We start from the raw sequence: 13,794 nt of genomic DNA on the forward strand, positions 1-13,794 counted from the left end.
CTGCATTGCCTCTCATTACAACTGCGAGAAGTATCAACTACGAGTGGTTTGTTGTTTCCGATGGATGTACAAGGTGTACAACTTTGCTTCCGCCGTTTGCCGATAGGTGGCGACAACGGTAAGCAGCGGTCGAAAGGAACAGATCGCAGACTTCAGGCAGTTAGCTTGGACCACGGTCAACACATACTCATCCGAACATCAGTCTATTTGTGTCTGCATCATAAAGTTTTTCTTGATTGAAAACGTCAGTTTACGACCCTAATTATCGTCATTTGCGGGAGGTGTTACTGTTTTGTTTCAATATGAAGAAAACAGCGGCTGAGTCTCATGGAATGCTGTCAGGTACGTAAGGTAAGGACGCTATTAGTGAAAGAACGTGACAAGAGTGGTTTCAACGCTTCAAGGACGGCGATTTTAACGTCGCAGACCGGCATACTGGTGGGAGAGAGAATGTTTTCGAAGATGCAGAATTGGAGACATTGGTGAGTGAAGACTCGAGTCAAACTCAAGAATAATTGGCACGATTGGTGGTGTGACACAGAAAGCCATTTAAAAACGTCTCAAGGCTATGGGCATGATTCAGAAAGAAGGAACTTGGGTCTCGTGTGAGCTGAAACCAAGAGACGTTGAACGGCGTTTGTGTGTTTGTGAACAGTTGTTTCAGGGGCAAAAACGGAAGGGATTTCTGCATCGCATTGTGATCGGGGACGAAATATGGGTTCATTACGATGACACTAAACGCAAAAAATCATGGGATTATCGCGGCCATGCTTCCACCTCGACGGCCAAATCGAACATTCACGGCTCCAAGATCATGCTCTGCATGTGGTGAGACCAGCTCGGTACGTGTACTATGAGGTGTTAAAGCCTAGTGAAACAGTCACAGGTGCTCGTTATCGAACGTAATTAATGCGTTTGAGCAGAGCATTAAAAGACAAACGGCCGCAATACAGCGAGAGGCACGATAAAGTGATCTTGCAGCACGACAACGCTCGACCCCGCGTTGCAAAAGAGGTCGAAACGTACTTGGAAACGTTAAAATGGGAAGTCCTACCCAACCCGCCGTATTCTCCAGACATTGCTCCCTCTGACTATCACCTGTTTAGATCAATGGCGCTTGGCCTGGCTGACCAACACTTTCGATCTCATGAAGGAGTCACAAATTGGATCGATTCGTGGATCGCTTCAAAAGACGAACAATTTTTTCGACGCGGAATTCGTACGCTGCCCGGAAGATGGAAGAAAGTAGTGGCCAGCGATGGAAAATACTTTGAATGATACACGTGTAACCAATTTGTTTCATTAAAGCCTCAAATGTTGGGGAAAAAACGGCTGAAGCAAAGTTGTACATATTTAAATTTGTAGTGAGATTTAGATCACGCGTCAACAAGAGTGTTGGTAGCTGTAAACCTTAATCACCGTAGCTAAAGACATCAGTGTTTTATGACAACTTTTAACCAAGCGTTTACGAGTGTTATATACTACCGAACAACAGGTGTTATACATTGCTAACAACCCTACACTAATATGTAGCTTAGTTTTAAAGCCATACCAACACCCATTCTTCAGCACGCTCCTGCATATACAATACAACTACTTGATATTATAATGTATCTTGTTATAGCAGTAATTTTCTTCCTTGGGCTGCTCGATTGTCTTGTACCTCCTCGTTTGAGCGTATATAGCTTTTCCTCGATTGTCATCCGGGCATTCAACCGTAGATCAAAACAGCACGCCACGAAATGCCTCAGAATCACAAGTAAAACCTCTTTAACACAGATCCCGTATATGAGCTCTTACAAATAATGATTTGTGTGAGTGAGCTAGGTGGCGGAGTTATGAGATACTAATATTCTGGATGACTGCGGTAGAGTTTTCTTCCTAGCTTTCCACGTTTATATTCCACATAGTTTCTTTAAATCACTTAAGAAATACGCAGGATGGTTCCATTTTAAACTCACGACCGATTTCCTTACCGTCACTGTGCAACGCGAACTTGGTTTGGGTTGGGTTGTTTGGGGGACGAGACCAAACAGTGAGGTCATCTGTCCCATAGAATTAGGGAAGAAAGTCGGCCGTGCTCTTTCAAAGGTACCATCCAGGCATTTGCCTGGAGAGATTTATGAACATCACGGAAAGCCTAAATCAGGGTGGCGAACTTGCGATCTCTATCTAATCACCACATCGTCGAGATATTACACCTTAATTTTCCATTTCTTCTTCGATTGCTTGTAGCTTTAAGAGTCCACTGTATAAATTAATCCCCTGCTAATAACACTTTGTCGGTGTTCCAGGCTTGAAGCTTAGCAGTGTGAATCGTTGAGTTGTTCATTCTGTTAATTGATACACCAAGACAGAAATTTGACATGCGCCAGATGAATGTGTCAGGGACTAAATATTCCTTATATAACGATTATCGATTATTCTACCCTTTAGTGACTCGCAGAGAGAAAGCTTAGGTACAGGATCGGAATCCGATTTAATCCACATCCGATAGCAAAAAGAAGGAAGATTAGAGTTTAAAGTCTCGTCGGCAACGTTGCCATTGAATACGCACTACCACCTCGGATTGGAATGTGGTGATACATGGGGTTTAACCGGAATAAACTACAAAGAGAAATGGAATTAGAGAGAAACTGATCTTTAAATCGGTACAATCTTTTAACGATTGTTTTCTCACCGGATGAATTGACCACACTTAGAGAACAGGCTATGTGTCTCTGGTAAACAGATTCTAACAAAGACTTTTATATAAGTGTTTATATTTTACTGCCTTTCAGAGTTATGATAAGATCCATTTGCAGGGACGTAGAGAAAGATGCGAAGGAGTGACATTTCACATACAACCATTTCAAATCATTCATCTCGTAGATCTTAGGTTTTTCTAGTTTTATATTGTACACGCTATTTGTGTTTTTACAGATTGATTCGGAAGGTGATTTCGATGTCGACTTGATAAAAGTGATGACTCGCCGTTTCCCGAACGAGACTAACATCGAAGGCCTCAGTGAAATGGTCGACAACTGCGTCGCTGGCAGAGGTGAGATACGCATCACTTCACGTTTTCCTTTATAATCTCTTCCAACATGTTTCTACGAAGATAGAGAGAGAGGGGGGTCAAGAATAGAGGGAAGGAGATAGCAAAAATACATCATCAAACTTCATCGGTATCTACGGGTTGCCTTGGTTAACTCACTTAGAGTAGTGACCCATGTTCGGAAAGGAAGTTAAAGGGGTACCCCTGCAGATAAGGCACCACTTCGGTAGAAAACGTTAATTAGCCTTTACGGATCGGGGGGGGGGGGGGGGGGGAACTGCTACAAATAAACCTTAAAGCGTTCAGAAAGTTGCGTCTATTGTATCCACCCGTACGTGACCAACACTGTACAAACCACTAACCACAATGACGGCTGTCAGCGGCACAACTAAAGTTTTGCTGAAAAGCGGTGGCCTAGCAGGTGCTTTTTCCTCTGCAAATTAAACGCACTTTAGTGGACAGAATTTCAGGGCAGTATCTTCCTTTTGGGGTAGAGAACTGCCCCAAAAAGGCGGAAGAATCAGCTGTGATCAACGGCACGATGCAGAACGCTGCCTAAATCACCGCTTCAAAGACACATAATGTGTTTTCCCACGTGTCCTGTAATTCAAAAAGCGGCACGACAAGCTTTCCACTCACAAAATATTCCGGATTAGTTTCCATTCGGATATCAGAGACAGTAATCATGAGAAAAAGGTGGAGTAACGAATGAAAGTAGGAGCGTGGAATATCGGAAGTTTGAACATGGTACGGAAGCCAGAAAATGTGAACAGAAAAATGCAAAGACTCAGTCTAGATACAATCGCGGTCAGAGAAGTGAAATGGATTGGAGATAACGAATTCTAGCAAGACGAATGAAGGATAATGTCAACAGCAACAGAAAACGGTAAAACGGGAGTAGGATTCTTTATGTATAGGAAGATGGGGCAGAGAGTGAGTTACTGTGAACAAATTCAGAAATAAGGTTGTTCTCATCAGGATAAGCAGTAAAACAAAGCCACAGTTCAGGTATGCAGATACATGCGGACGACACACAAAAGATGAAAAGATAGAGTATATGAGGCTATTGGACGGGCAATTCAGGGAGATGAAAATCTAATGACCATTATTGTCAATTATTAAAGCTATCAGTGGTTCAGAAAGGAGTTCAATATGCAGCAACAAATATTTGCTTAACTACATAAAATGTGTGACAGGTAGTAAAACAAGTTTAAAAACTAAAACAATGACTTGGTTCTTAAGTGAAGTTGAATGAGTAGTACTTAAAAATAATGAACGTTAGTATTAACACCTACTCTTGAATACATGTCCTGTAAACTGACTCGTTCGACATTATGTCGATAAAAGACTCGTTCAAATGATCTATGGAACACGAAAGTGGCTAACTAACTAATAATAATGGGGGACTGTAACGTGGTGGTTGCTGAAGGAATAGAAAACAGAGCTACGCCAGAATTTGAGTTCGTTAGAAAGAAAGAGAGAGAAAAAACACAAATTTCTGCATAAATTTCAGCTAATAGTAGCACGTAAACTGTCCTTGAATCACTACAGAAGCAGCTGTAGTTGGAAAAATGGGGAAAAGAAAACTGAGGACCCGTTAGATGGCGTTCACTTTAGTTTTAGGGAAAATAAAGGCACTAGAGACGCAGTTCTGATCCTGCGCCTGATAATGGAATCCGTAATCAAAACAGGAGTTTTCGACGCAGGCAAAGCGCTCGACAATATAAAATTGTTGCAAGCAACCTGAGGAAAGTAGGAGTAAGAACTAGGGAAATACGAGTAGTATACTGTACGTACACGAACTGATAGGCAACAATAAGACTGAAATATCAACAACGAAATGAACGGATTATTAAGGGTGTATTACAGGAATGTGGTTTTTCATCTCTACAGCTCAATCCGTACATCAATGAAGCAATCCAACTAATAAAAGAAGAAAGATTCAAGAGTATAATTAAAATTCAAGGTGAAACGGTATCAATGATAAGATTCGCTGGTGCCATTACTATCCTCAGTGAAAGTGAAGAAAAATTACAGGACGTTTTGAATTAAGTCTAATGAGTTCAGAATTTGGACTGAGAGTAAAGCGAAAAAAGACGAAATTCATGGGATGTAACAGAAATCTTAACATCAAAACAGGTGACCAAGCTGTAGACAAAGTTAAAGAATCCTGCTAGCTTGGATGCAAAATAACGTACGATGGACGAAGAAAGAAGGACTTAAAAAGCATATTAGTACCGGCAAAGTGAGAATTCTTGGTCAAGAGAAGTCTACTAGTTACAAACATAGCCCTTTATTCGAGGAAGAAATATCAGACACTATACTTTCCGATCAAAGTATTGGATTCCAGAGTATCATAGACAGTGGGAAAACCAGAAAAGAACAGAATCAAAGCATTTGCGATGTGGTGTTACAGAAGAATGTCGAACATTAGGTGGACTGACAAGATGAGAAATGATGTTTTCCGCAGAATCGTCGAATAAAGAACCATCGATTGGAACGCATCCAACAAATAATTAAGGACATAGGGTGCAAGTGCTTCTCTGAGGTGAAGAGGTTGCCACAGGAGGGGAATTTTTGTTGGGCCGCATCAAAAAATGCGTAGTTGGATAACATTTGTAGCCGTGGGTTCCTGGCCACTACTTGTTCTCCAAAACACTACAACCCCTCGAAATGTCAGTATATTTTTGTTTCATCCTACATATGTAGGATGTAATAAAATATGCCGACTCTGTAAATAATCTCGGTAAATACGACTTTGCTCTTGTTGTAAAAATCACCAGGATTTCCATGATCTCTCAGACACATCATTCTAACTTTGACAAACAGAATATTTCCACCTGCTCATATCTGCTCAGTGTTTTCCTAATTCCATCACTGTTTGCTGACATTCTACGACTTCTGTTTAACAGAGCAGCAAGTTATAAGTGATACAAACACAACACTGGTGTAATATTCTACAATAATTCTTATTTGTCAGAGGAACCGGTTTTCGGCTGTTAAGCCATCATTAGGTACAAAGATAAATATGTGGTGCAGTGAAATTTTGTTGAATCAAAGATTTTAAACTACAGCATGTACACAGTATCTCCATTTACAGAAAGGAAAAATGTTAATGTTAGAATTAGGAAAAAAAAGAAGCGGAATTATTTCAGTGTAAATGCAATTTAAAATTATTTAACTAAGATAAAATAGTGGTTACACATTAACTAATGAACTGTAGACAAATTACAACAGTCGTACATAGAGGAAATATTTGAGCCATAGATTTTCATGACATGTTCCAAAGGTATGGCTGAAGAAAATAATCTTGTCTTTCATACATCATAAATTAAAACAGATAGGATATAATGGTGATATTAAACAGCTCAGTGAAGCAGCTGTGATTATACAAAGTAAAATTTTTTGAACACAACGAGAGAAATTGTAGTAACTGAAATAAAGTAAATGGGACATATAATTAAGAGGGATAATTTACAACATGGCTTGGATGTGATTATGAGTAGTATCTGGCGAGTGTCTGGTCATTCAGTACTAAGCTTGGTTGATGGACACGTGTTTATTAATTTCCTTTGTTTCAAGATAGTTCATCTTCCTTCCTTTATGGATGCGATGTAATACTTCATGTTTCTCTTTGTAACTATAGTCTTCCTTAAGCAGGTGGTATGCCAAACTAGAGTCTCCTTTTTTAAGTTTTCAACTTCTGTGGTGTTCCTTCAAGCGGGTACGTATCGCCCTGTCAGACTGTCGTACACAGGGTGGTTCATTGATAGTGACCGGGCCAAATATCTCACGAAATAAGCATCAAACGAAAAAAATAAAGAACGAAACTCGTCTAGCTTGATAGGGGAAACCAGACGGCGCTATGGTTGGTCCGCTGCCATAGGTCAAACGGATATCACCTGCGTTTTTTTTTAAATAGGAACCCCCATTTTTGTTACATATTCGTGTAGTACGTAAAGAAATATGAATGTTTTAGTTGGACCACTTTTTTCGCTTTGTGACAGATGGCGCTGTAATAGTCACAAACGTGTAAGTACATGGTATCACCTAACATTCCGCCAGTGCGGACGGTGTTTGCTTCGTGACACATTACCCGTGTTAAAATGGACCGTTTACCAAATGCGGAAAAGGTCGATATCGTGTTGATGTATGGCTATTGTGATCTAAATCCCCAACGGGCGTGTGCTATGTATGCTGCTCGGTATCCTGGACGACATCATCCAAGTGTCCGGGCCGTTCGCCGGATAGTTACGTTATTTAAGGAAACAGGAAGTGTTCAGCCACATGTGAAACCTCAACCGCGACCTGTAACAAACGATGATCCCCAAGTAGGTGTTTTAGCTGCTGTCGCGGCTAATCCGCACATCAGTAGCAAACAAATTGCGCGAGAATCGGGAATCTCAAAAACGTCGGTGTTGAGAATGCTACATCTACATCGATTGCACCCGTACCATATTTCTATGCACAACAGCGGTAACGTAAATATGCACTATTGGGCAACAGAAAATCCACGATGGCTGCGATAAGTGGCACATCAGCGACCTTGGGGGGTTAATGTATGGCGTGGCATTATGGGAGGAAGTATAATTGGACCCCATTTTACCCATGACAATCTAAATGGTGCAGTGTATGCTGATTTCCTACGTTATGTTCTACCGATGTTACTACAAGATGTTTCACTGCATGACAGAATGGCGATGTACTTCCAACATGATGGATGTCCGGCACATAGCTCGCGTGCGGTTGAAGCGGTATTGAATAGCATATTTCATGACAGGTGGATTGGTCGTCGAAGCACCATACCATGACCCGCTCATTCACCGGATCTGACATCCCCGGATTTCTTTCTGTGGGGAAAGGTGAAGTATATTTGCTATCGTGATCCACCGACAACGGCTGACAACATGCGTCAGCGCATTGTCAATTGTGAACATTACGGGAGGCGAACTACTCGCTGTTGAGAGGAATGTCGTTACACGTACTGCCAAATGCACTGTGGTTGACAGACATCGTTTTGAGCATTTATTGCATTAATGTGGTATTTACAGGTAATCACGCTGTAACAGCATGCGTCCTCAGAAGTGATAAGTTCACAAAGGTTCATGTATCACATTGGAACAACCGTAATAAAATGTTGAAACGTACCTACCTGTTACCAACTGTTCGTCTAAAATTGTGAGCCATACGTTTGTGACTATTACAACGCCATCCATCACAAAGCGAAAAACATGCTCCAACTAAAACATTCATATTTCTTTACGCACTACACGAATATGTAATATTAATGGGGGTTCCTATTTTTAAAAAAGCAGTTGATATCCGTTTGACCTATGGCAACGCCATCTGGTTTCCCCTTTCAAACTAGACAAGTTTAGTTCTTTGTAGTTTTTTCGTTTGGCGCTTATTTCGTGAGATATTTGGCCCGGTCTCGATCAATGGTCCATCCTGTATAGAATTTGCTACAGATTCGTGTAACTAATAATAAATATTGTAGAATATTATACCAATGTTGTGTGTGTTTCATTCATAATGTATAAAATATTCTGCTAACAAGGGAACCTCCCCATTGCACCCCCCTCATATTTAGTTATAAGTTGGCACAGTGGATAGGCCTTGAAAAACTGAACACAGATCGAGAAAACAGGAAGAAGTTGTGTGTAACTATGAAAAAAATAAGCAAAATATACAAACTGAGTAGTCCATGTGCAAGATAGGCAATATCAAGGAAAGTCTGGGCTCAGGAACGCCGTGGTCCCGTGGTTAGCGTGAGCAGCTGTGGAACGAGAGGTCCTGGATTCAAGTCTTCCCTTGAGTGAAGAGTTTAACTTTTTATTTTCAGACAATTATTATCTGTCACCAGTATCGTATAGAATATATCAGACGTGTTTTCCTGTGGAGGAATCGGTTGACCTACGACCTTACGATCAAATTTTTTCGGTTCCCATTGCAGAGGACGTTCTCTCGTCTACTAATCGCACGGTTTTGCGGTGCGGTCACAAAACACAGTCACTAAACGTATTAACAGTGAACAGAGACGTCAATGAACGAATGGGCAGTTCATAACTTTGCGAAAATGAAGAAAATAAACTCTTCACGCGAGGGAGGATTTGAACCAAGGACCTCTCATTTCACAGCTACTCACGCTGCCCACGGGACCACGGAGCTCCTGAGCTTACGCTTTCCTTGATGTTGCCTATACCACACATGGGCTACTCACTTTGTATATTTTGCTTATTTTTTTCATAGTTCCACACAACTCCTTCCTGTTTTCTCGATTGATCTGTGTTCAGTTTTTCAAGGCCTATCCACTGTGCCTACTTATAACTAAATCTGAGGGGGGTGCGATGGGGAGGTTCCCTTGTAAGAAGCGACTCGACTGTGAAATATTTAACAACGTTCCCTGCAGCACAGATCTAGCTTGTGCGGACGATCATCTCGTTCTAAAACCCAAAGAACATTTTATTGATAACTACTCAGGGACGGTGTTATGGACCAGTTGAACCATGAGGTTACGTAATGAAATGTCGAAGACTTAATTAAACATATGTGGAGACAAGACAAATTCTAAAATGTTCGCAATGTCTAAGTGGATAAATATTCTAAATGACCTATTTATGTTATTTTTTTTTAATTTGTGATAACTCTTCGCTACAGGATATACCCATGTTTGCTTCCGGAAATATACTTTACTTTCTGAATAAATATTCTAGAAGTGTGCATCTTTTATTTTCATTTATTTTTCATTTGGTGTATTACCATTTCAATTGGATCTCTGTTTACGTCAGTTTCTGCGCACAAATAAAACGTTTGTTATAAATCATGGCAACCTCTATGTAATTCGATTGTCTCATTTCTGTTTCAGGTGAAACTGATTTCTGTGAAAGAGCGTACGGTCTCGTCAGCTGTTTAGTTAAAGAGGTAAGATCTATCCTGCTTCAAACCTACTATTTCCAGGCACGAAAAGAACGTTAAATGTGTAGAATTACATATGGAAATCGGCTGTAGACACGGATTCTATACTGTGTCTATCTGCAGAAAAAAACTTTAATGGAATAAAATTAATAGGGAACCATGGAAAACACAATATAAAGTACCTTCTTCGTTGCAACTCCAAATATTCTCTTACACCTTATTAGCTCTTCTAAATGGATGGCCCTATCAACATGTTACCCATCATGGCCAAAGACAAATTTAGATAAAGTTTCTACGTGAAAGCATTCGGAATTGTACATATGTCAATATGAAGTTTTTTGCTGCAAATGAGAGTTCCTGTCATACACGTAAATATTGACCATTCCTCTTAGGAGACCCTGCATATATATAAATTCACGATCTCTTGAGAAAGTAGTAATTTTTAGTTCAAACTATTTAAAAAATATCATACGGAACACACATAGTCTATTTGCTGATAACCGGTTAATTACATTTGATGAAGAAGATGAACGGTAAACCACTGTCCACGAACTTAGCTTACTGTGCCGGGAATATAATATGAAGGTATGTAGCGACAAGACAAAAGTGACGGCATTTAGGGGAGTCGAACATGTAAGGCCAAAAACTGTGTGATAATATACCAAATAGTCGAACATGTAAGATTAAAAATTGTCATTCATGACAAGATAACAGAGCAATCACAAAGTTTCAAGTATCTATAAGATGGAGTTGTTGATAACAAAACTTGTAAAGTCCTATATTTGGGTATGTGGTACAGTGAACCATACATTAAAAATAAGCTAGAGAAAGAAATGATAATAAATTTTATAAAATTATGACAGTTCCTGTGCTATTCTACGGCAATTGTACTTGGGCCATTAATAAACGTTAGAGAACTAAGACTCAAGCGTCTGTAACAACGTTCCAAAGAACTATGAAAAGATGGACAAATTTATATAACAGAAAAACTAAGATATTGGCAAAGAGTTAAACGTTCAACCAATTAAACAACATATGAATATAAAAGTAAATGGACCATGTGAAAAGTATGTTAGAGAGGCGATTACCATTACAAACAATGAAACATGCGCCACATGGAAAAAGAAGTCTTGGAAGAACCAGATAGAGATAGCAAATGCGGGCAATCTATTTTCTTTTGTAGCAATACTACTACTGTACTATTTGTTTATTCTTCATCGTTCGCGAATGAGCCGTCCAGGTCATGTGAAATCGATACTTGTTGGCGGTGCTTTTAGAACAATATTCTTTGACGTCAACAAGTGAGTGTATCCCCGTTGCTGCATCCATGTGTCTTTCATGCTCCTCCTCTGTTCTTCCTCCAAATCACGTTTTTGACTTCCATGATTGAATCTCGGTTCTTTTGTGACTTGTCTTTCAGAAACTGGCGAGGCTAGGAAGCTAGCAAACTTACTTTTCAAAAATGTGTGAATCCGATGGGTTATACCGTTTGGGTCCATTTTCTCTGTGCTTCCATTTAGCTGAACCGTTAGCATACGCACTGAAACTCTGATTTAGTTTTTGAACTGTAGGTTTCTGCACAGGGTTTTGGATGACATATTCCATCACTTATTTCGGTCCTTAAATTTTTCTCATTTTTTAGTTCTTTTACTTCCAATTAACTTGTTGACATTTTGTGTCTAAAATCATGTGTCTCTCACAAGAAGAGTCTTTCTAGTTTGATCACTATTGTCTAACGTCGGATTTTGCAGTTACAGGAAATGTAATTTTTGTCATAATTTTTTAAAAGTGAAATTCGTTTTCTACTTTCCTAATTACAGATTCTCAGGCTTTCTGATTGTCAAAATTTTCAGTGATCCATTCGCGAATGTATTTAAATTTTCTAATACGGTGTACTTCGTTTCTGCCAATTCCGAGCTCGCGGTGTGTTGTTTAGTCATAAACTTTGTTTTTGCACATTTTATAGTTTTTGGTTCAGCCTGCTCAGCATGGTGGCACGATTGATCATACTAGTTTTTCACGCTTTGCAATGATTCTCTACTCTATAAAACTCTGTTGAAATGAATTTGTGACTTGTCTTTCAGAAACTGGCGAGACTAGGAAGCTCTCACTGAGACCACACGACGGTAACCATCAGCGCAGCCCATCACAGCACGTTTGCAACACCGCTACCACTAGCGGGCCACGCAAACCATTCTGACACTCACTGCTGCACGGCAACTATGTTTACCCACAACGAAATAAAGAGATGTTAAATGAACTAAAAGTAATTTTCTCGTCCTCGCACACAAATATCCTTCAGTCACTATCGAGAAGGAGGAAAGACGAATTGTATCTAACGAGAGCAACCAGATGCATTGCTCAAAGTCAGTAGGACATCGGATGAGATGCTACAAATTTTTGCTTCACTTGACCATAATATTGTATACAGCAGAATGTACTGATGTACATGATCAGTAATCCCTTATGTTACTCAAGATCAGAGGACACGAATTTTATACTACTGAATAAGGTAAGTGACCATTATGCACTGCATCTCACCTATCTGTCAAGGTTGCAACGTGATTACTTATCAGACGTTTCCAGCAAAGACAGTATTCATAGCAGGAACTGTCATAGGCGTGATGGTATATTGACCAAGCCGCTGGACTCACAGTAGCGAGAAACAAATTTAAATCCTTGTTTAGGTTGTCCTTCGTTTCGTTGAGAACCGTTTGAGAAGTGTATGGTCGGTTATCTGCCCGCTGCCCCGCCAAAATAGAGCTCGTGCTGCATCATTTACTTTGGATTCGTTGTGGGTTTTTCAAATGGTTCAAATGGCTCTAAGCACTATGGGATTTAACATCTGAGGTCATCAGTCCCCTGGACTTAGAACTACTTAAACCTAACTAACCTAAGGACATCACACACAGCCATGCCCGAGGCAGGATTCAAACCTGCGACCGTAGCAGCAGCGCGGTTCCGGACTGAAGCGCCTAGAACCGCTCGTCCGCAGCGGCCGGCCGTTGTGGGTTGCAAAAATTTCAATTTTCTTTCCTTTGTGACGAACACTGGAGGTGGTTACCTGTATGAAAAATATGTCTCCCGTAATACCAGGGATCATATTGACTACAGCATTCGATTAATATTCTGTCCTTATTAATTAACAGCTAATTTCAATTGAGCACTAGAATATGGAACTAGGTTCGACAATCTTGTTCATGTACCTTATAGCCACTGGAAAAACTTTTCGGATTGCAAGGATATCCACAGGCCCATCACTGTAGCCGTTTTATGTACAATGCTCCTGCAAAACAGGCCTTCGAGATTAAGCCGCGAAATGCGATGCCAGAGTGTTCTGGAAAATCAAGTGAATTGTTTGTGCGTTACTCAGCAATGTTCGAGTCAATGGCCATAGTGGCCACTTTTAATAGCACGATAGCGGTCAGTTTGAGCTGGTACTGCGTGATGAAGCTGCTTTTTAAAACTTTACTGCAGTTGACTGACTCCTGCTATCTATTGCAAGGGGTTCCATTAAGTGACAGCAATGGTTCTGACGATACCATTACCCTGATCTTCATTGAATAGGTCTCGCCAAGCGAAAGTGATTCGACAGTCGTGAATTCACACTGGGAACAGTGCAGTGTCGCTATGAATAAAGCGTGAGTATCTGTGATCCAGAGTCCATTCATCTATTTAGATTTACTTTTCTTGTGGGTTAACTTATTCATTTAAGAATACTTTTCTGGGATAGTTCCAGCATCTTTCTGCAACTCTTCTTTCTTTATTTTGCTGCTGCCTTTATCCCGCAGGGTCGGCAGGGTTAAGTTCGGATTTGGCATGGTTAAGTTAAGGGGTGGCCA

General features: G+C 40.3%; 1 protein-coding gene across 1 annotated transcript in view; it reads left to right on the forward strand.

The window, feature by feature from the left end:
• LOC126100819 (uncharacterized) overlaps positions 1-12,205 on the forward strand; it is a 35,173-nt gene extending 22,968 nt beyond the window's left edge. Inside the window, exons 5-7 of the mRNA XM_049911450.1 lie at positions 2,923-3,040; positions 9,903-9,958; positions 12,037-12,205. Of these exons, the coding sequence (XP_049767407.1) occupies positions 2,923-3,040; positions 9,903-9,958; positions 12,037-12,066 (204 nt within the window). The 3' untranslated portion in view covers positions 12,067-12,205. The remainder of the gene's footprint in view (positions 1-2,922; positions 3,041-9,902; positions 9,959-12,036) is intronic.
• The last annotated feature ends 1,589 nt before the right edge of the window (positions 12,206-13,794 follow it).

The sequence above is a fragment of the Schistocerca cancellata genome, chromosome 9 (assembly GCF_023864275.1).
Source record: "Schistocerca cancellata isolate TAMUIC-IGC-003103 chromosome 9, iqSchCanc2.1, whole genome shotgun sequence".
Lineage (NCBI taxonomy): Eukaryota > Metazoa > Arthropoda > Insecta > Orthoptera > Acrididae > Schistocerca > Schistocerca cancellata.